Genomic DNA, 17701 nt, shown 5'->3' with positions numbered 1-17701 from the left:
TAGTTATAATTTTCCCTACATTTTTGCTAACTTGGGGAGTAGGCCTACAAACTACTTTGTGGTGGTTGTTCTTCTTCTTCTTGTTGGCATTGTTCTTCTTGTTTGAGTGGGTAGGGGAGATCAATGGAAGAGCCTAAACCGGTCTGAAAAAGGTGTTCCGTGTTGAGTTAAAGATACAGGAATTTTAGGATAGGATATTTTATGATTTATTTATTAGAATGAAAATGTAAAAAAAAATAATGATAATGTGCATGTGAAACAATATAGAACAATTATTTTAATGAAATATTGCTTATTTATTTTAATTTTCGTTAGTGAAACAACGCTCCACTTGACCGCAGATTTTAGTGCGCCCCAAGTAAGTTGGAGGTCGGATCGGCCCTTGTTCTTGAATGACAACATTACATTTTTATGCAAATTATGACCATCGCTGTATCACTCAAACTATGACCATTGATTTCTTACTCAAATTTCAAGCGTTGCTGCATTACTCAAACTATTAACCATTAAATTCCTATTCAAACTAAACTAAAGCCACTACTTATCAATCAAAATTACTACCATTAATTGTCACTCAAACCATAGCCATTAATTCCTTACTCAAACCTTAATACCATCCTCAAACTATAAGCATTGCTTCATTACCCTAAATATGACCATTATTCCTTTACTTAAACCATGACCTTAATGACCCAGGAGTGATCATGAGCAACGGTCAAAGGTGGGTCAATGCCCGACGGTTCCTCCTCCGGAACCTGAGAGATTTGGGCATGGGCAAATCGAACCTGGACGAAGCCATCATCCACGAGGCCCGGTATCTGATTGAGGACATGAAGCGATACGCTGGAAAGCCTTCCACGTTTCCAGAGTCTTTGAACATTGCTGTTCTTAATGTAGTCTGGCAAATGGTTGCAGGTAAGTTGGGTATTTGCAGTGATTGTGAATGAGTCGGGTCTTTGCAGTGATTGCGAGTGAATTGTGTCTCTGAGTGTCTCTGAGTGAGTTGGGTCTTTGCAGTGACTGTGAGTGAATTGCACCTCTGAGTGAGTTGGGTCTTTGCAATGATTGTGAGTGAGTTGGTTTATGCAGAGATTGCAAATGAGCTGGGACCTTGCCACGACAAAGTTGAGTCTTCGCAATGACTGCAGATGAGTCCGATCTTTGCAATGACTGCCAGTGAGTTGGTGAGTTGTGTCTTTGCAATGATTTTGAGCAAGTTGGTGAATTGCAATGACTGCAAGTTAAGTCAGATCTTTGTAGTGACAGCAAGTGAGCAGGGCTTTGCAATGATTGCAAGTGAGTTGGGTCTTTGCAATGACTGCGAGTGTGTCAAGTAGCTGTTACTGTTATATACGATGGCACAGTCTCTTAATCTTCAGAGACATAAAATATAGCTGAAAGTTGCCAAAAGGAACATAAAATTGGCTGATTATCCGAGCTGTCTGGAGGAATTTATCTCATAAAATTGTTCCCCAGTTGTGGAAGACTTAAGATTGTATGCTTCAATGATTACTGTCCAAGTTTATGGTGACTTTATCTGTTCCTTGCAGGTCGGAGGTACGACTTACACGACGAGGAGGTCTGCGATTTCATCAAGATCATGAAAATGCTTCAGGACGACTCCATTGGGTTTTTCATCCTCGAGACTTGTCCAATCTTGAAGAAAATTCTCCCAAAATATATCATCAACAAATTCTTCGGACTGGAAGTTCTGGCTCAAACTGTGGCTGCTGCAAAGAAGCTGTTTGGGGTGAGTGCCTTTGGTTGAGGTTGTTTGGGGTGAGTGCCTTTGGTTAAGGTTTTTTGGGGTGAGTGCCTTTGGTTGAGGCTATTTAGCTCGAATATCTCAGATTCAGGTTGTTTGGGGTGACTGCCTTTGGTTAAGTGTTTTTTAGGGGTCAATGCCTTTGGGTGAATTAGTTTTGGGTGAGTGCCTTTGGTTGAGGCTGTTTGGGGGCGTTCCATTTGTTGGTAGGGTTTTTATCCCTCAAAGTCGTTTTACTACCATCTGCCGACCTCTTTTACCCTCTAATACTCTCATTTTTAATTGCTAGGCAACCCTCTCTCCCCTTAGACTCATTCGTCTGCAATCGGGCAAAACTTTTCACTCTTTAGACTCATTGTTTTACCAATACACAAGAACATTTACCCTCTTGCAGTTTCTTACCTTCCTTAGACTTGATCTTCTAGTTAGGTCATCCGTTCTTCCAATGTCATGCAGCTCCACTACCTCTTACTCTTCTTGGACTCGCCGTTACAATGATCCCATCGTGACTAAGGGAAGCTTGTCTGCATTCCCCAGTTGTTTACATTTCTTCTTCTTCTTCTTTTCAGAAAGCGATAGAAGCCAGGAAGGCCGAGCTGGACATCAACCATGCAGAGAATGTGATTGATGAGTACCTCATTCAGATGAATGACAAATCAGATATTGCAGAGTTCTTCAGTGGTATGTATTAAGGAAGATTCCATCATTCCATTCAATTCTCTACATGCTCTGAGGTAGGATCTCACGTCTCACATATCCAGCTTAATCACTTTCACATGTCTTGCTAAAGATTAACCTGGCTTCCAGAGGGCGACCTGATGAGGGTCATCTTTGACCTGTTCACTGCCGGTTTCGACACGACCTCCAACATGCTCAGGTGGATGATACTCTACGCAGCCAAGTACCCGGATGTCCAGAAGAGAGTGCAGGAGCAAATTGACGAAGTGGTTCCTCGTGGGGAGTTTCCCACCAACCAACACAAGTCACAGTAATTATTATTAGTTTATCTCCTAGTTTTAATTATTAGTCAGTTATTTCTGATTACAATCTTTGTCTTGATTTATTTCCTGGAATTTTCTTGATTTGTTTATCCTCCTTTTTCACAACTGGGCCTGTGTTCTAATGAAGTTGGCTTAGCAAATTAGTGGCATTTTTAGCTTGTTTTATATTAACTATATTCATTGCCATTTCAGTAGCCTTTTCACTTTTCCTAACTGTTGACTCTCAGGTCCCACTATGACCCATTGGAGATCCGTATGAAACACATATGCTTACTGGGAAAATTGTTAACCAGCCCAACTAGCTTAACTTAGTAAACTCTCCTGTTGAGAACTAAGAATCCCATTCACTGAAATACTGATTTGTAACTGGACTATCACTACAAATGACATTCTAACTCTAGGTTAACTTTGATTTCAATCTCTCGTCTGCTGCCCAAGCCTAGGACTGGACTGAGCGTATGAACCATGTTAACTGAGATTTCACTTAAAAGTTTGACTGTAGTATAACTGAAATTTTAAACTACTCTTGCAAATAACATTTTACCTGAAGGCTAATTTTGCTTTTAAACTCGTCCTTTATCTGAACCTTCGGCTTGGAATTAGACTAAGATTTAACCTATAGCTGGACTGAAATTCAACCTACAGCTGGGCTGAGATTCAACCTGCAGATGGATTGAGATTAAACCCACAGCTGGACAAATATCTAACCTACAGCTGGACTGAAATTTAACTCTCAGTTGGACTGAGATTTAACCCACAGCTGGACTGAAATTCAACCCACAGCTGGACTGAGATTCAACCTACAGCTGGACGTGATTTAACCTAAAGCTTGACTGAAATTCAACCTACAAATGGACTGAGATTTAACCCACAGCTGTACTGAGATCCAACCTACAACTGGACTGAAATTCAACCCACAGCTGGACTGAGATTTAACCCACAGCTGGACTGAGATTCAACCCACAGCTGGACTGAGATTCAACCTACAGCTGGACTGTGATTTAACCTACAGCTTGACTGAAATTCAACCTACATACCTGAGATAACAGCTGTACTGAGATCCAACCTACAACTGGACTGAAATTCAACCCACAGCTGGACTGAGATTCAACCTACAGCTGGACTGAGATTCAACCTATAGCTGGACTGACTGAGATTTAACCCACAGATGGACTGAGATTCAACCGTCAGCTGGACTGAGATTCAACCTATAGCTGGACTGACTGAGATTTAACCCACAGCTGGACTGAGATTCAACCTGCAGCTGGACTGAGATTCAACCTACAGCTGGACTGACTGAGATTTAACCCACAGTTGGACTGAGATTCAACCTGCAGCTGGACTGAGATTCAACCTACAACTGGGTTGAAATTCAACCCACAGCTGGACTGAGATTCAACCGTCAGCTGGACTGAGATTCAACCTACAGCTGGACTGACTGAGATTTAACCCACAGTTGGACTGAGATTCAAACCTGCAGTTGGACTTTGAGGATTCAACCTACAAGGCTGGAAACTGGAAAAATTCAACCCACAGCTGGACTGAAAGATTCCAAACCTACAGGTGGAAACTGGAAATTTCCAAACCCACAGATGGACTGGAGATTTCCAACCTACACCTGGACTGAAATTTCCCAACCCACGGCTGGACCTGAGATTCAAACCCTACAGTGGACTGAAATTCAACCTGCATTGCTGACTGAGATCCAACCTACAGCTGGACTGAAATTCAACCCACAGCTGGACTGAGATTCAACCTACAGCTGGACTGAAATTCAACCCACAGCTGGACTGAGATCCAACCTACAACTGGACTGAAATTCAACCCACAGCTGTGGACTGAGATTCACCCTACAGGCTGGGACGAAATTCAACCACAGCTGGACTGAGATCCAACCTACAACTGGACTGAAATTCAACCCACAGCTGGACTGAAATTTAACCCACAGCTGGACTGATATTCAACCTGCAGCTGGGCTGAGATTTAACCCACAGCTGGACTGAGATTGAACCTACAGCTGGACTGAGATTTTAACCAAACAGCTGGACTGAGATTTAACCTGCAGCTGGACTGAGATTCCAACCTACAAGATGGACTGGAGATCCAACCTACACTGGACTGAAATTAAACCCAAACCAGGCAAAAACCCAACCAGCTGGACTGAAAGATTCAACCTACACCCTGGACTGAAATTCCAACCCACAGCTGGGACGAGATTAAAACCTTACAGCTGGACTGAAATTCAACCACAGCTGGACTGAGATCCAACTACAACTGGGACTGAACATTTCAACCCAAACAGCTGGGACTGAAATTAAACCCACAGCTGGAACTGATATTCAACCTTGCAGCTGGCTGAGATTTAACCACAGCTAGGACTGGAGATTGAACTGCGCTGGACTGATATTCAACCTGCAGCTGGACTGAGATTTAACCCACAGCTGGACTGAGATTGAACCTACAGCTGGACTGAGATTTAACCCACAGCTGGACTGAGATTTAACCTGCAGCTGGACTGAGATTCAACCTACAGATGTGCTGCGTATCCAACCTACAACTGGAGCTGAAATTTCAAACCCACATCTGGACTGAATTCAACCTACAGCTTGGACTGGAATTCAACCCCCAGCTTGTACTGAGATTCCACCTACACTGGACTGAAATTCAACCCACAGCTGGACTGAAATTTAACCCACAGCTGGACTGATATTCAACCTGCAGCTGGGCTGAGATTTAACCCACAGCTAGACTGAGATTGAACCTGCAGCTGGACTGAGATTCAACCTACAGCTGGACTGAGATTTAACCCACAGCTGGACTGAGATTCAACCTGCAGCTGGACTGAGATTCAACCTACAGGTGGACTGAGATTCAACCTACAACTGGACTGAAATTCAACCCACAGCTGGACTGAGATTCAACCTGCAGCTGGACTGAGATTCAACCTACAGCTGGACTGAGATTCAACCTATAGCTGGACTGAGATCCAACCTACAACTGGACTGAAATTCAACCCACAGCTGGACTGAGATTCAACCTACAGCTGGACTGACTGAGATTTAACCCACAGCTGGACTGAGATTCAACGGGCAGCTGAACTGAGATTTAACCTACAGCTGGACTGTCACTGTACTAGATTACATTTAAATCCATTTCTTTAATGGACATTTTAACCTCAGGTTACCTTTGATGGAAGCCTTCATCCACGAAGTCCTTCGAATGAGTTCTCTGGTGCCCTTCGGTGTCTTTCACGCCACTGGTGCGGATACCCACCTAGCAGGATACCTCGTGCCAAAGGTATGGATCTGTTTTTAGGGTAAGGCATATCGGCGATATTTTTTTCTTTATGATTTTATGTGTATTTTTATGTAAATACACATAAATATGTATGTATATACCTAATATGTTAAACTATATGCCACTCCACATAAAATGAGATGGCCAGCCTCATGCCCTCTTCTGTGACCCTCCACTGTCAACTGATTACCAAGTAACCACTTCAACAGTCATCTTAAAAAGTCATGTGATAGCCATGAACTCTAACAGGAAAAGGCGAACGTGGATGCAAAATCCGTTAAAATGCAAAACCCCCTCCATAAACACTTATAACTGCCAAATACCACGTACCCCTTAAATTACAATGCTTGTAAATGCCTATTTTATCAGTTCACTGCCTAATTTAATAAACACAAGCGAATTGGTGATACTTTTAGAGATACGGCCCACAAAGAAATTCGTGAATTGATGAAAGTTCGCGCGGAAACGTGAAAAATATGTCCCGCAAAAATGCGCGCCAAAGCAAAGCACAGAAAACTGAAGGAGCGGAACTGTGGGATAGAACCGTATACTCATCTTTTTATTATGCTTATACCTTTTCGCTTTCTATTCCCAGGGAGCATTCGTTTTTGGTATGACAGGATTCTGTCATCAGGATCCACGGTACTGGGAAAGCCCTCAGGAGTTTAGGATCGAAAGGTTCCTGGACGAGGAAGGAAAGTTCATTTCCCACAAGGAAGGATTCGCGCCGTTTTTGATAGGTAAAGTGTAATTAGGAAGATGTGACGGTTCTCTCTCTCTGTACCTCTCTCTCTTTCTCTCTGTACATGGACCTTCTGTTCTGAATAATCAATTACATTTTGTGCCTCCTTGTCCAACTAAAAACACGATTATTGTTATCATTATTATTATTCGTTTATCCACATTTAACCACGCACATATTCGTTGTTCAGTTTCCACCAGTTCTCAACGTCATCCTTTTGCTTTCAATATTATCCATCCATTTATCAATCATTCCGTTTATCTATCCATTTATCTATCCTTCTACGTTATCATTCTTCATTTAGCCATCTTTATCCAACCACGTATCCATTCCTCCTTCCAGGCAAAAGGAGCTGTTTGGGCGAATCTCTGGCCAGGATGGAAATGAGCATTTTCTCAGCGGCTCTGTTCCAGAACTTCACTTTCTCGCCGCTAGAGGGACGGGAGATCGACCTTACTCCGCAAAACTTACCTATGGCGAATTACGCAAAGGATCAGGACATTCTCATATCCGTCAGGAATTGAAGTCGATTGACTGTGCGTGCACGCTTAAGTCTGTTCAAGAGATATATACAGTTTTACGTGATCGTCAGTCTATAGTTACATATAGGCTTATAAGCCTAACTAATGTCGTAGCTATTGATATCACGTACTTTTTTTAAAACTAAATTTCCTGCTATTCTAATCTAAACTTTATATTTTAATGTAGGAAGCCTACAAATTCTCGAAGTTTTTAATAAAGAATATTCCCTACTTTACATAATTTCATAGTGTTTCCTTTGCCCTATATATACTGGGCCTACTTCATTATTTAAACTGACGGTCTTCGGAACTGGCAAAAAAGATAAAAAAAAAAAACTTTTCCTTATATTTGCTGGAGATGTTTTGACGTGTGTTTGTGTATGTTGGTATATGTACGTGTTCGTGTGATGTGTCTTCTTGTGTGTGAGAAATTTGTCAACAACTGAAATACCAGAGATATCATTCTTCTTGGCCCGACTTGATGGATGAAAGATATCGAACCGTAAGTTTATGAATGATTTTTATCAAAATATAAATCAGCATTCATGACAGGAATTAGACTATTCTTTGGAATTCAAGAAATCCTTTCAGAAATATCTTAACAAACAAACAAAACGAAATAAATACACGCGTAAACAAGTAGTCTCAGTCCAAATTCATTCACTGAAATTCAATAATATTTTGGAGGATGCTATGCATGAAAGCACGGAGTCATAGTGACTGCAGAGAGAGAGAGAAAGCTCGATCTTTGTTCATGACTCAGAGTTTGTACGAAAATATGAGATTTCGTCGTTCGTATCTGAGTGGTGAACACAAGGTTTCAAGGTATATATATATATATTATATCTATATATATATATATATATATAGATATATATATATATATATATATATATATAAGAGAGAGAGAGAGAGAGAGTAAGCAACACCTAATAAGGTGAAAACCCACGTATTTATGCCTTAACAAGATTAAACAAAAGAATTATTATAGTACCCACTGACTGTACAATTAGGCCTATGCCCTAAATGGAGTTTAGGTTATAGGTCATTTGCTGTCATCGTACGCTAAATGCGTACGGTTTTTTTTTTTTTTTCCAAAGAATTGTAAGCATCATGATTACTTGTATTGCTGTACTGATAACGTCTATAGTCTTATCTTTCTCGCATTCATAAGAGTAATTCGCGTTGTCATCCTGAGTATCTAAAACAGAAATTAAGTGAATGTTCATTTTCTGGATTCATTTTTATTGTCTTTGAAGTTATCGTCTTTTTATGAAATCTGAGCATCCAATATCAACGAAGCTTTTGAATATATTTAGGATTTTTTTATTTTATTCCATAACGTATATTTGATCGACAGATGGAGTATGGAGGAGATAAGACAAAAGACTAAGCGGTGGGACCTATGAAGTCACTCAGCGCTGAAACGTATATTTGTCATCGTCTGATTACGATAATAATTCCTTTATTATTCTCCGTCATTCTATCTCTCCTTTATTTACTGAACACTGTAAATATAAAGACTGATTGTGTCACACAAACACGAATTTATTCTTTTAAAATGATCGTCGAGACGAAGGAAATACATAAACTCAGTCACCCCGAATGCTCTAGGCCGACTTCTCCAGTGCTATGTCTGATTCCCTTTGCGTTTGTCTTTCTCAGTTTCTTATCACCATGAACACGTCACTTCCTTATCGATCAAATAATAGTGTTGAATTGCACTATCTTCAGTTGCCCTGATATGGTTGTGCTGGTAAATTTAGAATTTCAAATGACTAGTTTGAACTGTCTACCTCGCAGCAACCTGCCTTGTATTGTTGTAACGAGCGAGGGACTCGGGTCCCACGAACTGTTTTTCTTTTTGTAGCAACAAACATTCCCTAATCGTCAATAATATAATTATTTTAAAAGACAATGTCTGACGCCATGAAAAAGTATCTAAAAATATTAATTAAGTACCGTAAATATTATTCCCAAAAAGGAAAAAAACTGGTTTTCGTGTTCACAGGAATAGGCCTACTGGAAATAAAAGGTTAAACTTGTTCTATCTGGGAAAAAGATAGAGAAACTTTAGCGTTTCATTTTTCTTTAGGCCTAACAGGAAAACTTACTTAGTTCTAAATAAATGAATAAATAAGGAAAGGCATTCTCTAATTCCTCTCGGTAACAATGGGATCACACCCAAGCACAAGTGGTTTAGGATAGTGCTACTTGGCAACTGTAAAGCAATCAAGGCCTTGATATAGACCCTCCTCCTTCCTTCTGTGACAGTAGACGGCATTGACTCATTGCAAGTGAATTTATGGCTGTTCTGGGTGAATCCAAAACCAGTCGTAGGATTTAGGGTAAAATCCACACACACTTTCTTTTGGTTTGATATGATCGTCAGGAAAAGATCAAATCTAACTTTGCTTCGACGATGGGATTAGTTATTTGTGGTTGAAGTTGAGATGAGGCTAATTTGAGGGTGTCTGAGTTAAAAAAAAAAAAAAAAAAAAAGTCTAAAATGTGATTGAATTTGACGGATATCTAATTACTGATGTGGTAACGGTGAGTCCAAGTTTCTTACAGTGGTTGGACTTGAAGTGAAAATGTGAAATATAAGAAAAATGAACCTTTTCAGTATATAAAATAAGTAACAAGAGATAAAATACGTTATGCGCTACCTGTTGTTTCCCGTGGTTTGGTTAACACTGAATCACTGAATCCCAACGGGTGAAATCTGGATCAAAGTCGAGATATAGTGTTTACGTTTTTTTGTTTTGTGTTTTCAACATTCTTAATCTCATTCTTTATAACTTATAATTACTAGCCGTTGTATATCTGTATATGCTTACATGTTTTGTTGATATATGTCTTTGTTTACTTAAATTCCTTTTCGTAGTTATTTTTTTAAATACATATTTTTTATTTTGTGACTTAATACCCATTGTGGCGGATACCGTATAAATAATAATAATAATAATAATAATAATAATAATAATAATAATAATAATAATAATAATAATAATAATAATGCGTTCATGTGTGTTATGTTTATGTAATTGGTGAATCTTTTCCAGCAATTAAAGAAATTAATCTCATTTTTACCTTCCAGTTCTGAGCGGATGAGAAATACCTGACAACGATGATTTTCGAAATCGTTCTCTTCCTCTCCCTCGTTCTCATCCTTCGCCATTGGCTCACGAGACCCAAGGGATTGCCTCCAGGTAGGAGAGAGAGAGAGAGAGAGAGAGAGAGAGAGAGAGAGAGAATACTTGATCTCAAACCGACACAATACTAAAAGCTGACTGATTTTCCGAGTTACAGAACACCCAAGTCACACCACGCCTTTTAGTGATGTCACAGGGACCGTTGTTTTAAATCAACTTGGCCTTATGCCAGCACGGATTCTTGCTCCAGGAGCAGCCCGTCAACCAATCCTTAGATTCCGAGGATTGGTGATGACATCAGTGCAATACATCACTGACATCCTTGGGGAGGCGGGCAGCTTATTCCCAAATGATAGCAGAGTACCTACTGATTGGGACGTTTATATCATAAAAACTGAGCAGGAAGTTATATCTTAAAAACTAACAATAGAATCTTGAAAATAATCTCATAATGTTTCCCATAATTAACAATAGGTTACTTCCCTGAACTAACCTATCCTAACCTAACCTAACCTAACCTAACCTAGGGGCATGGCTAAAAGCAATACCAGTATACAATCTCGGGAATTTGCAGGTGGGCGGGGCTTAAACTGATGACGTCACTAAAGGGAGGTATCTTAAGGTGTGAATCCCTCTCTGTTTCGTACACGGGCACATCATCATTTTTTTCCCTTTGATTAGTAATTTTTCGTATTACAGGTCCTCTTGTGTATCCGATTTTTGGCTCCGGTTTGACTTTCCAGATGAAGAAAGTAGAGTACTACCAGAAGAAATATGGAGACGTCTTCATGTAAGTGAAAAGTACCACTGACGTGGCTTTCCTTCATTTTTGAAAATGTATTGTTTCTACTCATTATTTTTAAATCTGGGAAATATATAAAAAAAACTCTTATACTACGTTAACTAATATTCATCTCCTCTCACTATAATCTATTTATTTTTATCTTTTCCTATTGAATTTGCAGGTTAGAATTTGCTGGAGTGAAACTTCTCTACATCTGTGACTACAAACTGATGAAGGATGGCCTGGGAAGGACTGAGTTTTCGGATCGTCCAAATTTAGAAGGATTCCACTTCCTGACCGACGGGAGGGAATCAGGTGACCTTGACCTTTTCTTAAAAGTATTTTTTTATATACATACAGCAGGTCCTTCTTGTGTTCTTGCCAAAGTTTCCTTTAATGAGTGTTTCTGCAAGTTTTATAGAATTTTATATACTGCGAATACATACGTTGAATACAGGCACCGTACACATTTTCTTCGTCTTATACTAAAGGTTGCCGCAGGAAACAAAGCTCTTCTTGAACTACAAGTTCCATTACATTCCAAACTCAAACTGCGACCATTGGTGCATTACTCAAACTATAACCATTAACTTCCCACTCAAACTAAGGCACTTACTTATCAATCAAATATTACCACTACTTACCATTCAAACTATGGCCACTAATTCTTACTCATACCATGACCATTAATAGTATTCTCAAACTATAAACAGTGCTCTAAATATGACCATTATTCCTTTACTCAAACTATGACCTTTAATGACCCAGGAGTGATCATGAGCAATGGTCAAAGGTGGGTCAAAGCCCGACGGTTCCTCCTCAGGAACCTGAGAGATTTGGGCATGGGCAAATCAAGACTTGACGATGCCATCGTCCATGAGGCCCGATATCTGATCGAGGACTTCCAGCACTACGCTGGAAACCCTTCCAAGTTTCCAGAATCTTTGAATATCGGTGTTCTCAATGTAGTCTGGCAAATGGTTGCAGGTGAGTTGGGTTTTTGCAATGACTGCGAATGTGTCGGGTCTTTGAGCAAGTTAGGTTTTTGGAGTGAGTGCAAGTACTGCCAGTGAGTTGGTGAGTTGTGTCTTTGCAATGGTTGTAAGTGAGTTGGATCTTTGCAATGACTCCAAGTGTGCCAAGTAGCTGTTAATATTATGATGGCACAGTTTCTTAATCTTCATAGACATGAAATACAGCTGAAAGTTGCCAAAAGGAACATAAAAGTGGCTGATTATCCCAGATGCCTTGAGGAATTCATCTCATAAAATTGTCCCCCATCTGTGGAAGACTAAGATTGTATGCTTCAATGATTACTGTCCAAGTTTATGATGACTTTATCTGTTCCTTGTAGGTCGGAGGTATGACTTACACGACGAGGAGGTCTGCGATTTCATCAAGATCATGAAAAGGCTCCAGGAAGATGCTTTTGGGTTTTTCATCCTCGAGACTTGCCCTATCTTGAAGAAGATTCTCCCAAAATATGTCATCAACAAATTCTTCCGAATGGAAATTCTGGATCACACTGTGGCTGCTGCAAAGAAGCTGTTTGGGGTGAGTGCCTTTGGTCGAGGTTGTTTGGGGTGAGTGCCTTTGGTTGAGGCTATTTGGAGTGAGTACCACTTACATTTGCTCCTCCAACGCCATGCCGCTCCATTACCTCAAACAACCTCTTATTACTTTTAGACTCGCTGTTTCAATGATCCCATCGTGACTGGGGGAAGATTGCCTCCATTCTCCAGTTGTTTACATTCCTTCTTCTTTTTCTTCTTCTTCTTCTTCTTCTTCACAGAAAACGATAGAAGCCAGGAAGGCCGAGCTAGACATCAACCACGCAGAGAATGTGATCGATGAGTACCTCATTCAGATGAACGACAAAACAGAAATAGCAGAGTTCTTCAATGGTAAGTATTACAAGAGAATGCTTGCTCATCTTTGAAGGAAATGATTTTTACTTCTATTTCCTCTCTAAAAACCAATCTTGACTTTCAGTAGGACTAGATGATATACCAAGAGTAATCTTCAACTGTTCATATCTTGAATTGAAACGAACTTATCTCTCACATATCCCCCTAACTATCAACATGGCTGCTTTCAGAGGAAGACTTGATGACGGTCATCTTTGACCTGTTCAGTGCCGGTTTCGAGACGACCTCCAACGTACTCAGGTGGATGATACTCTATGCAGCCAAGTACCCGGATGTCCAGAAGAGAGTTCAGGAGCAAATTGACGAAGTGGTTCCTCGTGGGGAGTTTCCCACCAACCAACACAAGTCACGGTAATTATTAGTTTATCTCTTGGTTTTCATTATGTTTGTGCTTAGTCTTTTTGTTGTTAACATTAGTTGGTTATTTCTTATTATCTTCTTTGTCTTGATTTATTGCTATGTTTATTCTCTTGTTTCACAACTGGGCCTCTGTTCTAAGAAAGTTGGCTTAGCAAGTTATTGGCCTTTTTGGCTTGTTTGATATGAGCTATATTCAGTGCCATTTCAGTAGCCATGTCACTCTTCTTGACTGCTGATGTACATGTCCCATTATGCCTCATTTGATGCGTGTACCAAACACTTAAGAAGGCCTGCTGCAAATTCGTTAATATTACTCTGGGGGAAAATTGTTAACCACACTGCACTCAACACTTCTGTTCCATCCGGCTTAGGACGAGCTTAAGTTGATGAAATCTGTTGAAGAACTGAAAACCCCTTTCTCTTAATCTGGGACTGGACTAGTGTAGGATCAACTTAAGTGAGATGTAACTTACGGCTCGACTTTCAATATAACTGGCATTTTAACCTGCTACTTCTAATGGTCATTTCAAATTCAGGTTACCTTTGCTGGAAGCCTTCATCCACGAGGTCCTTCGAGTGAGCTCCCTCTTGCCCTACGGTGTACTTCACGCCACTGGTGCAGATACCCACCTAGCAGGATACCTCGTGCCAAAGGTATGGGTCTGTTATCAGGGTAATTTGTATTATCTTTATATGTATATTTGTATGTAAATGCACACACACATACATATATAATACATATATGTATATCAGCTACAAGGCATTCCTCATGCGAGATGGCCAGCCCCATGTTCTCCCTTTCTTATACAGGCAGTCCCCGGTTTATGAGGGGTTCGGCTTACGTTCCGAGGTTACAACACATTTCAATTATATTTATCAGAAATTATTTACAGGTTTATGACATTTGTTCCAGGGTTACAACACCTACAACACTGATCTGGCAGAAGAAATATGACACCAAAAATGCAAAATAATCAATATTTGAAGGTTTTTTTATGGAAAGTGCAATAAGAATGCAGTTTACATAGTTTTTAATGCACCCAAAGCTTTAAAAGTAAGGTTTTCTTAGGATTTTTTATGATGTTCGGGCTTACGACAATGTTCGGGTTACAACGCGTCTCAAGAACGGAACCCTCATCGTAACCCGGGGACTGCCTGTATGTGATCCTGCACTGTCAACAGATTACCAAACACCCAATTCAACACTGATTATCACAAACGTAATTCAACAGACTCAAATCACAGTTAGTTAATGTAGGAAGTCAAGGATCAAGGAAAAACCATTGAGCCTGCAACCCCATCTCAAAAAGACACATGGCAACCAAACCATCTGGCAGGTAAAGGCGAACTTTGAGAGAATATAAGACATATACTGCACATATCTTCTTATTGTATTTATCGTTTTGCTTTCTATGCCCAGGGCACGTTAGTCTTCGCCGTAAGTGGATTTTCCCATCAGGATCCACGCTACTGGGAGAGTCCTCAGAAGTTTAAGATCGAAAGGTTCCTGGATGAGGAAGGAAAGTTCATTCCCCACAAGGAAGGATTCACTCCATTTTCGATAGGTAAGCGTAGGAAAATGTCACGCCCCCACCCACCCCCCCTCTCTCTCTCTCTCTCTCTCTCTCTCTCTGTTATTTAGACCTGTTCTTGTATAATTAATGACATTTCATGGCTAAATAAGTTTCTTATCCAATAAAAACAATTATTATTACTATTGATTCCACTATCTCCGTTATCCCTCTTCTCTCAGCATTATTCATCTTTTATCCATCCATTTATCTAACCTACCACAATTCCAGTTATTCCTTTACATTATCCTTCATCATTTATCCATCTATACTTCCATTCCTTCTTCCAGGCAAAAGGAATTGCTTGGGAGAATCTCTGGCCAGGATGGAATTGAGCATCTTCTCGGCGGCGCTGTTCCAGAACTTCACTTTCTCACCGCTAGAGGGACGGGAGATAGACCTTACTCCCCAAAATGCACCCTTGGTGAATTTAGCGCAGGACCAGGGCATTCTCATATCCGCCAGGAACTGAATTTGGTGAATTGTGTATGTATTCACACACAAACAAGTCCATATAGAAACTGTATACTGTGCTATGTACTCACTATACAGATAGATTCGCCCTAATCTCGTATAAACATAATTAATAACTAACACCATATCTATGTGATATCTTGTACAGTTTTTTAAAACTGAATTTCCATCTATCATTACGTAAGCTTTATGTTTTATTGTAAGAAACTCTTAAGTTCTCAATAAAGAATATTTCATATTTTACATAATTCCATCCAGGGACCCCTTCAGTCGACAAAGGTAGATTTCAAATGTTTGGTGTGTGTTCTTATAAATGAAAAAAAAAAAAATACAATCATAGCACAACATTACATGCAAAATGCAAAAATATTTTTTGATCAGCAAGAATGAATGTAATGAATAATAATACATAAAAGAATACTTACGTCATATGGAATGTCCCAAATGTTCATTTCTCTCGAAATATGAATATTTAGTATACAGTCAACCACGTCCCCCGCCCCAACCCCATTTGCATTTCTGGACTCGTTGCTTCAGCTAGGCTATTCGCGGATTTTCCTGCGGAACGTATACCACACTATTCGCGGGAAAATCGCCCATTCCCAGAATTTTTCAGAAATATTCACTAATTACTGTATTTTCATATAATTTTCGTGACTAAATACATTTTTCATAATAAAACTATATTAAAACTATCAAAATAATCAGGTATGGGCATTTTTTAGAGGGTTTTTTTTGGTGTTTGAACTATCAAAATAGGCAGTTGTAAGTTTTTTAAAGAGGGGTGTCACATATTCATGGATTTTAGTTATTCTCGGAGGGCTGTGGTTCCTTCCCCCTGTGAATCCCAGCGGTCAACTAACTATATTCGGTCACGAGACAACTCTATAAGCATCTGAAACGTCCCAACAACCACACATAAGCAAACTGGCGTCGCAGTTGCTCAGGTATCATCGTCGACGTCGTCTGAGCCAAGGTATATAAATAAAAGAGAGACCATTCAATATACCTTGGTCTGAGCGAGAGATTATTATCATATAGTATTTTGTAACTGTTTCGAATGTGAAGATAAATTTTCCACTATGATTAATATATATATATATATATATATATATATATATATACATATATATATATATATATATATATATATATATATATATATATATATATTGTAGACGTCTGTGCTCGAATAATAATAAAAAAAGGAAAGTTATAATGGCATATATATCACTTTCACTACTTGATGGATTCCTCCAGCAATTTCTTTTGAATATAAAGATAAAAGAATAAAAAATATATCTTTTATCTTAAACATCGTCGGTTTCAGAAGAAACGAGAGATCATCTTTGGACGCTTCTGTTCCTCGAAAGAAGAGAGAGAGAGAGAGAGTTTTCTAATTGAAGCAGTTATTTGTTTTAAAGAATTTCTATTCATTCCACAATTCCTAAGTCTTCCCATGAATTGGAATGTTACGCTTTGCTTAAGTTTGTTTCTTCAAACAAATAATAATAATAATAACAATTCTTGTCACTGTTGTAATTATAGCAACACGGAGAACCAAACAAATAATAAGCTAATGTTATGATAATAATTGTTGCTTCACTGAAGCCATTTTGATAATAATAATAATAATAATAATAATAATAATAATAATAATAATAATGGACAATATTCAGTCACCTAGTTTTAGTTTATCTAACGTTATCTAGCATGTGATATATCGAGAAAATATGAATACTGAAAGAAAATTGAAATAAATGATAAAATAAAATAAAATAAACATAATAGAATAATCTCACAATAATATGTGCATGACTTGAAATATTTCAGGTTTTACTGTACAGACCAAATTTCAACCGAAAACCATTGACTCTATATGTGTGTGTGTGTGTGTGTGTGTGTGTGTGTGTTAACCTCATGCTATAGAATTCTCACTAAACTGTTTAAGAAATTAAAGTCTCTAAACCACCCAAAAACTAAACGTGAAATAATAGTAAATCACTTGGATCAGGTAAGATGAATGGCTTTTTTTTTTTTTTTTTTTTTTTTTTTTACGTTACCTCCTTCTTTCATTCTTCATCGAGAGAAAGGGAAACTGCA

At 39.1% G+C, this 17701-nt stretch overlaps 2 protein-coding genes and 1 long non-coding RNA gene across 8 annotated transcripts in view; 2 read left to right on the top strand and 1 right to left on the bottom strand.

The window, feature by feature from the left end:
- LOC135199750 (cytochrome P450 2L1-like) overlaps window positions 1-7567 on the top strand; it is a 10566-nt gene extending 2999 nt beyond the window's left edge. Inside the window, exons 5-11 of the mRNA XM_064227909.1 lie at window positions 697-915; window positions 1551-1750; window positions 2335-2446; window positions 2573-2753; window positions 5946-6063; window positions 6659-6803; window positions 7148-7567. Of these exons, the coding sequence (XP_064083979.1) occupies window positions 697-915; window positions 1551-1750; window positions 2335-2446; window positions 2573-2753; window positions 5946-6063; window positions 6659-6803; window positions 7148-7329 (1157 nt within the window). The 3' untranslated portion in view covers window positions 7330-7567. The remainder of the gene's footprint in view (window positions 1-696; window positions 916-1550; window positions 1751-2334; window positions 2447-2572; window positions 2754-5945; window positions 6064-6658; window positions 6804-7147) is intronic.
- Window positions 3948-4836, bottom strand: LOC135199760 (uncharacterized). 2 transcript variants are annotated; one of them, XR_010311109.1, is made up of 3 exons: window positions 4663-4836; window positions 4477-4568; window positions 3948-4047 (listed from the first exon to the last, which is right to left on the bottom strand). It is a non-coding gene; the product is annotated as an uncharacterized LOC135199760 (long non-coding RNA). The 2 variants fall into 2 exon arrangements; XR_010311115.1 differs by lacking the exon at window positions 3948-4047 and adding an exon at window positions 4061-4120.
- A 1786-nt stretch (window positions 7568-9353) lies between the features above and the next one.
- Window positions 9354-15836, top strand: LOC135199713 (cytochrome P450 2L1-like). Of its 5 annotated transcripts, none has more exons than XM_064227884.1 (11): window positions 9354-9879; window positions 10427-10538; window positions 11181-11271; window positions 11447-11580; window positions 12034-12252; window positions 12620-12819; window positions 13058-13169; window positions 13364-13544; window positions 14090-14207; window positions 14974-15118; window positions 15415-15836. In XM_064227884.1, exons 2-11 carry the CDS (start codon window positions 10457-10459, stop codon window positions 15594-15596), a joined length of 1464 nt encoding a protein of 487 aa, XP_064083954.1. In that variant the 5' UTR covers window positions 9354-9879; window positions 10427-10456; the 3' UTR covers window positions 15597-15836. The 5 variants fall into 5 exon arrangements, with proteins under 5 accessions (XP_064083954.1, XP_064083948.1, XP_064083942.1 ...); XM_064227878.1 differs by having other exon boundaries at window positions 9359-9674; XM_064227872.1 differs by having other exon boundaries at window positions 9359-9796.
- The last annotated feature ends 1865 nt before the right edge of the window (window positions 15837-17701 follow it).

Source organism: Macrobrachium nipponense, chromosome 23 (genome assembly GCF_015104395.2).
Source record: "Macrobrachium nipponense isolate FS-2020 chromosome 23, ASM1510439v2, whole genome shotgun sequence".
In the NCBI taxonomy this organism is placed as follows: Eukaryota; Metazoa; Arthropoda; class Malacostraca; order Decapoda; family Palaemonidae; genus Macrobrachium; species Macrobrachium nipponense.
Note: the sequence above shows the minus strand (reverse complement) of the source record. Positions and strands in the feature narration are given on the sequence as shown.

What these genes read in the sequence shown, in the direction of transcription:
- LOC135199713 (XM_064227884.1), top strand. Translation starts at nt 10,457, where the DNA reads ATGATTTTCGAAATCGTTCTCTTCCTCTCCCTCGTTCTCATCCTTCGC. An exon ending in AGTCTGGCAAATGGTTGCAG is followed by an intron (nt 12,253 to 12,619) that starts GTGAGTTGGGTT and finishes TGTTCCTTGTAG; the next exon opens with GTCGGAGGTATGACTTACAC. An exon ending in CTGCAAAGAAGCTGTTTGGG is followed by an intron (nt 12,820 to 13,057) that starts GTGAGTGCCTTT and finishes TCTTCTTCACAG; the next exon opens with AAAACGATAGAAGCCAGGAA.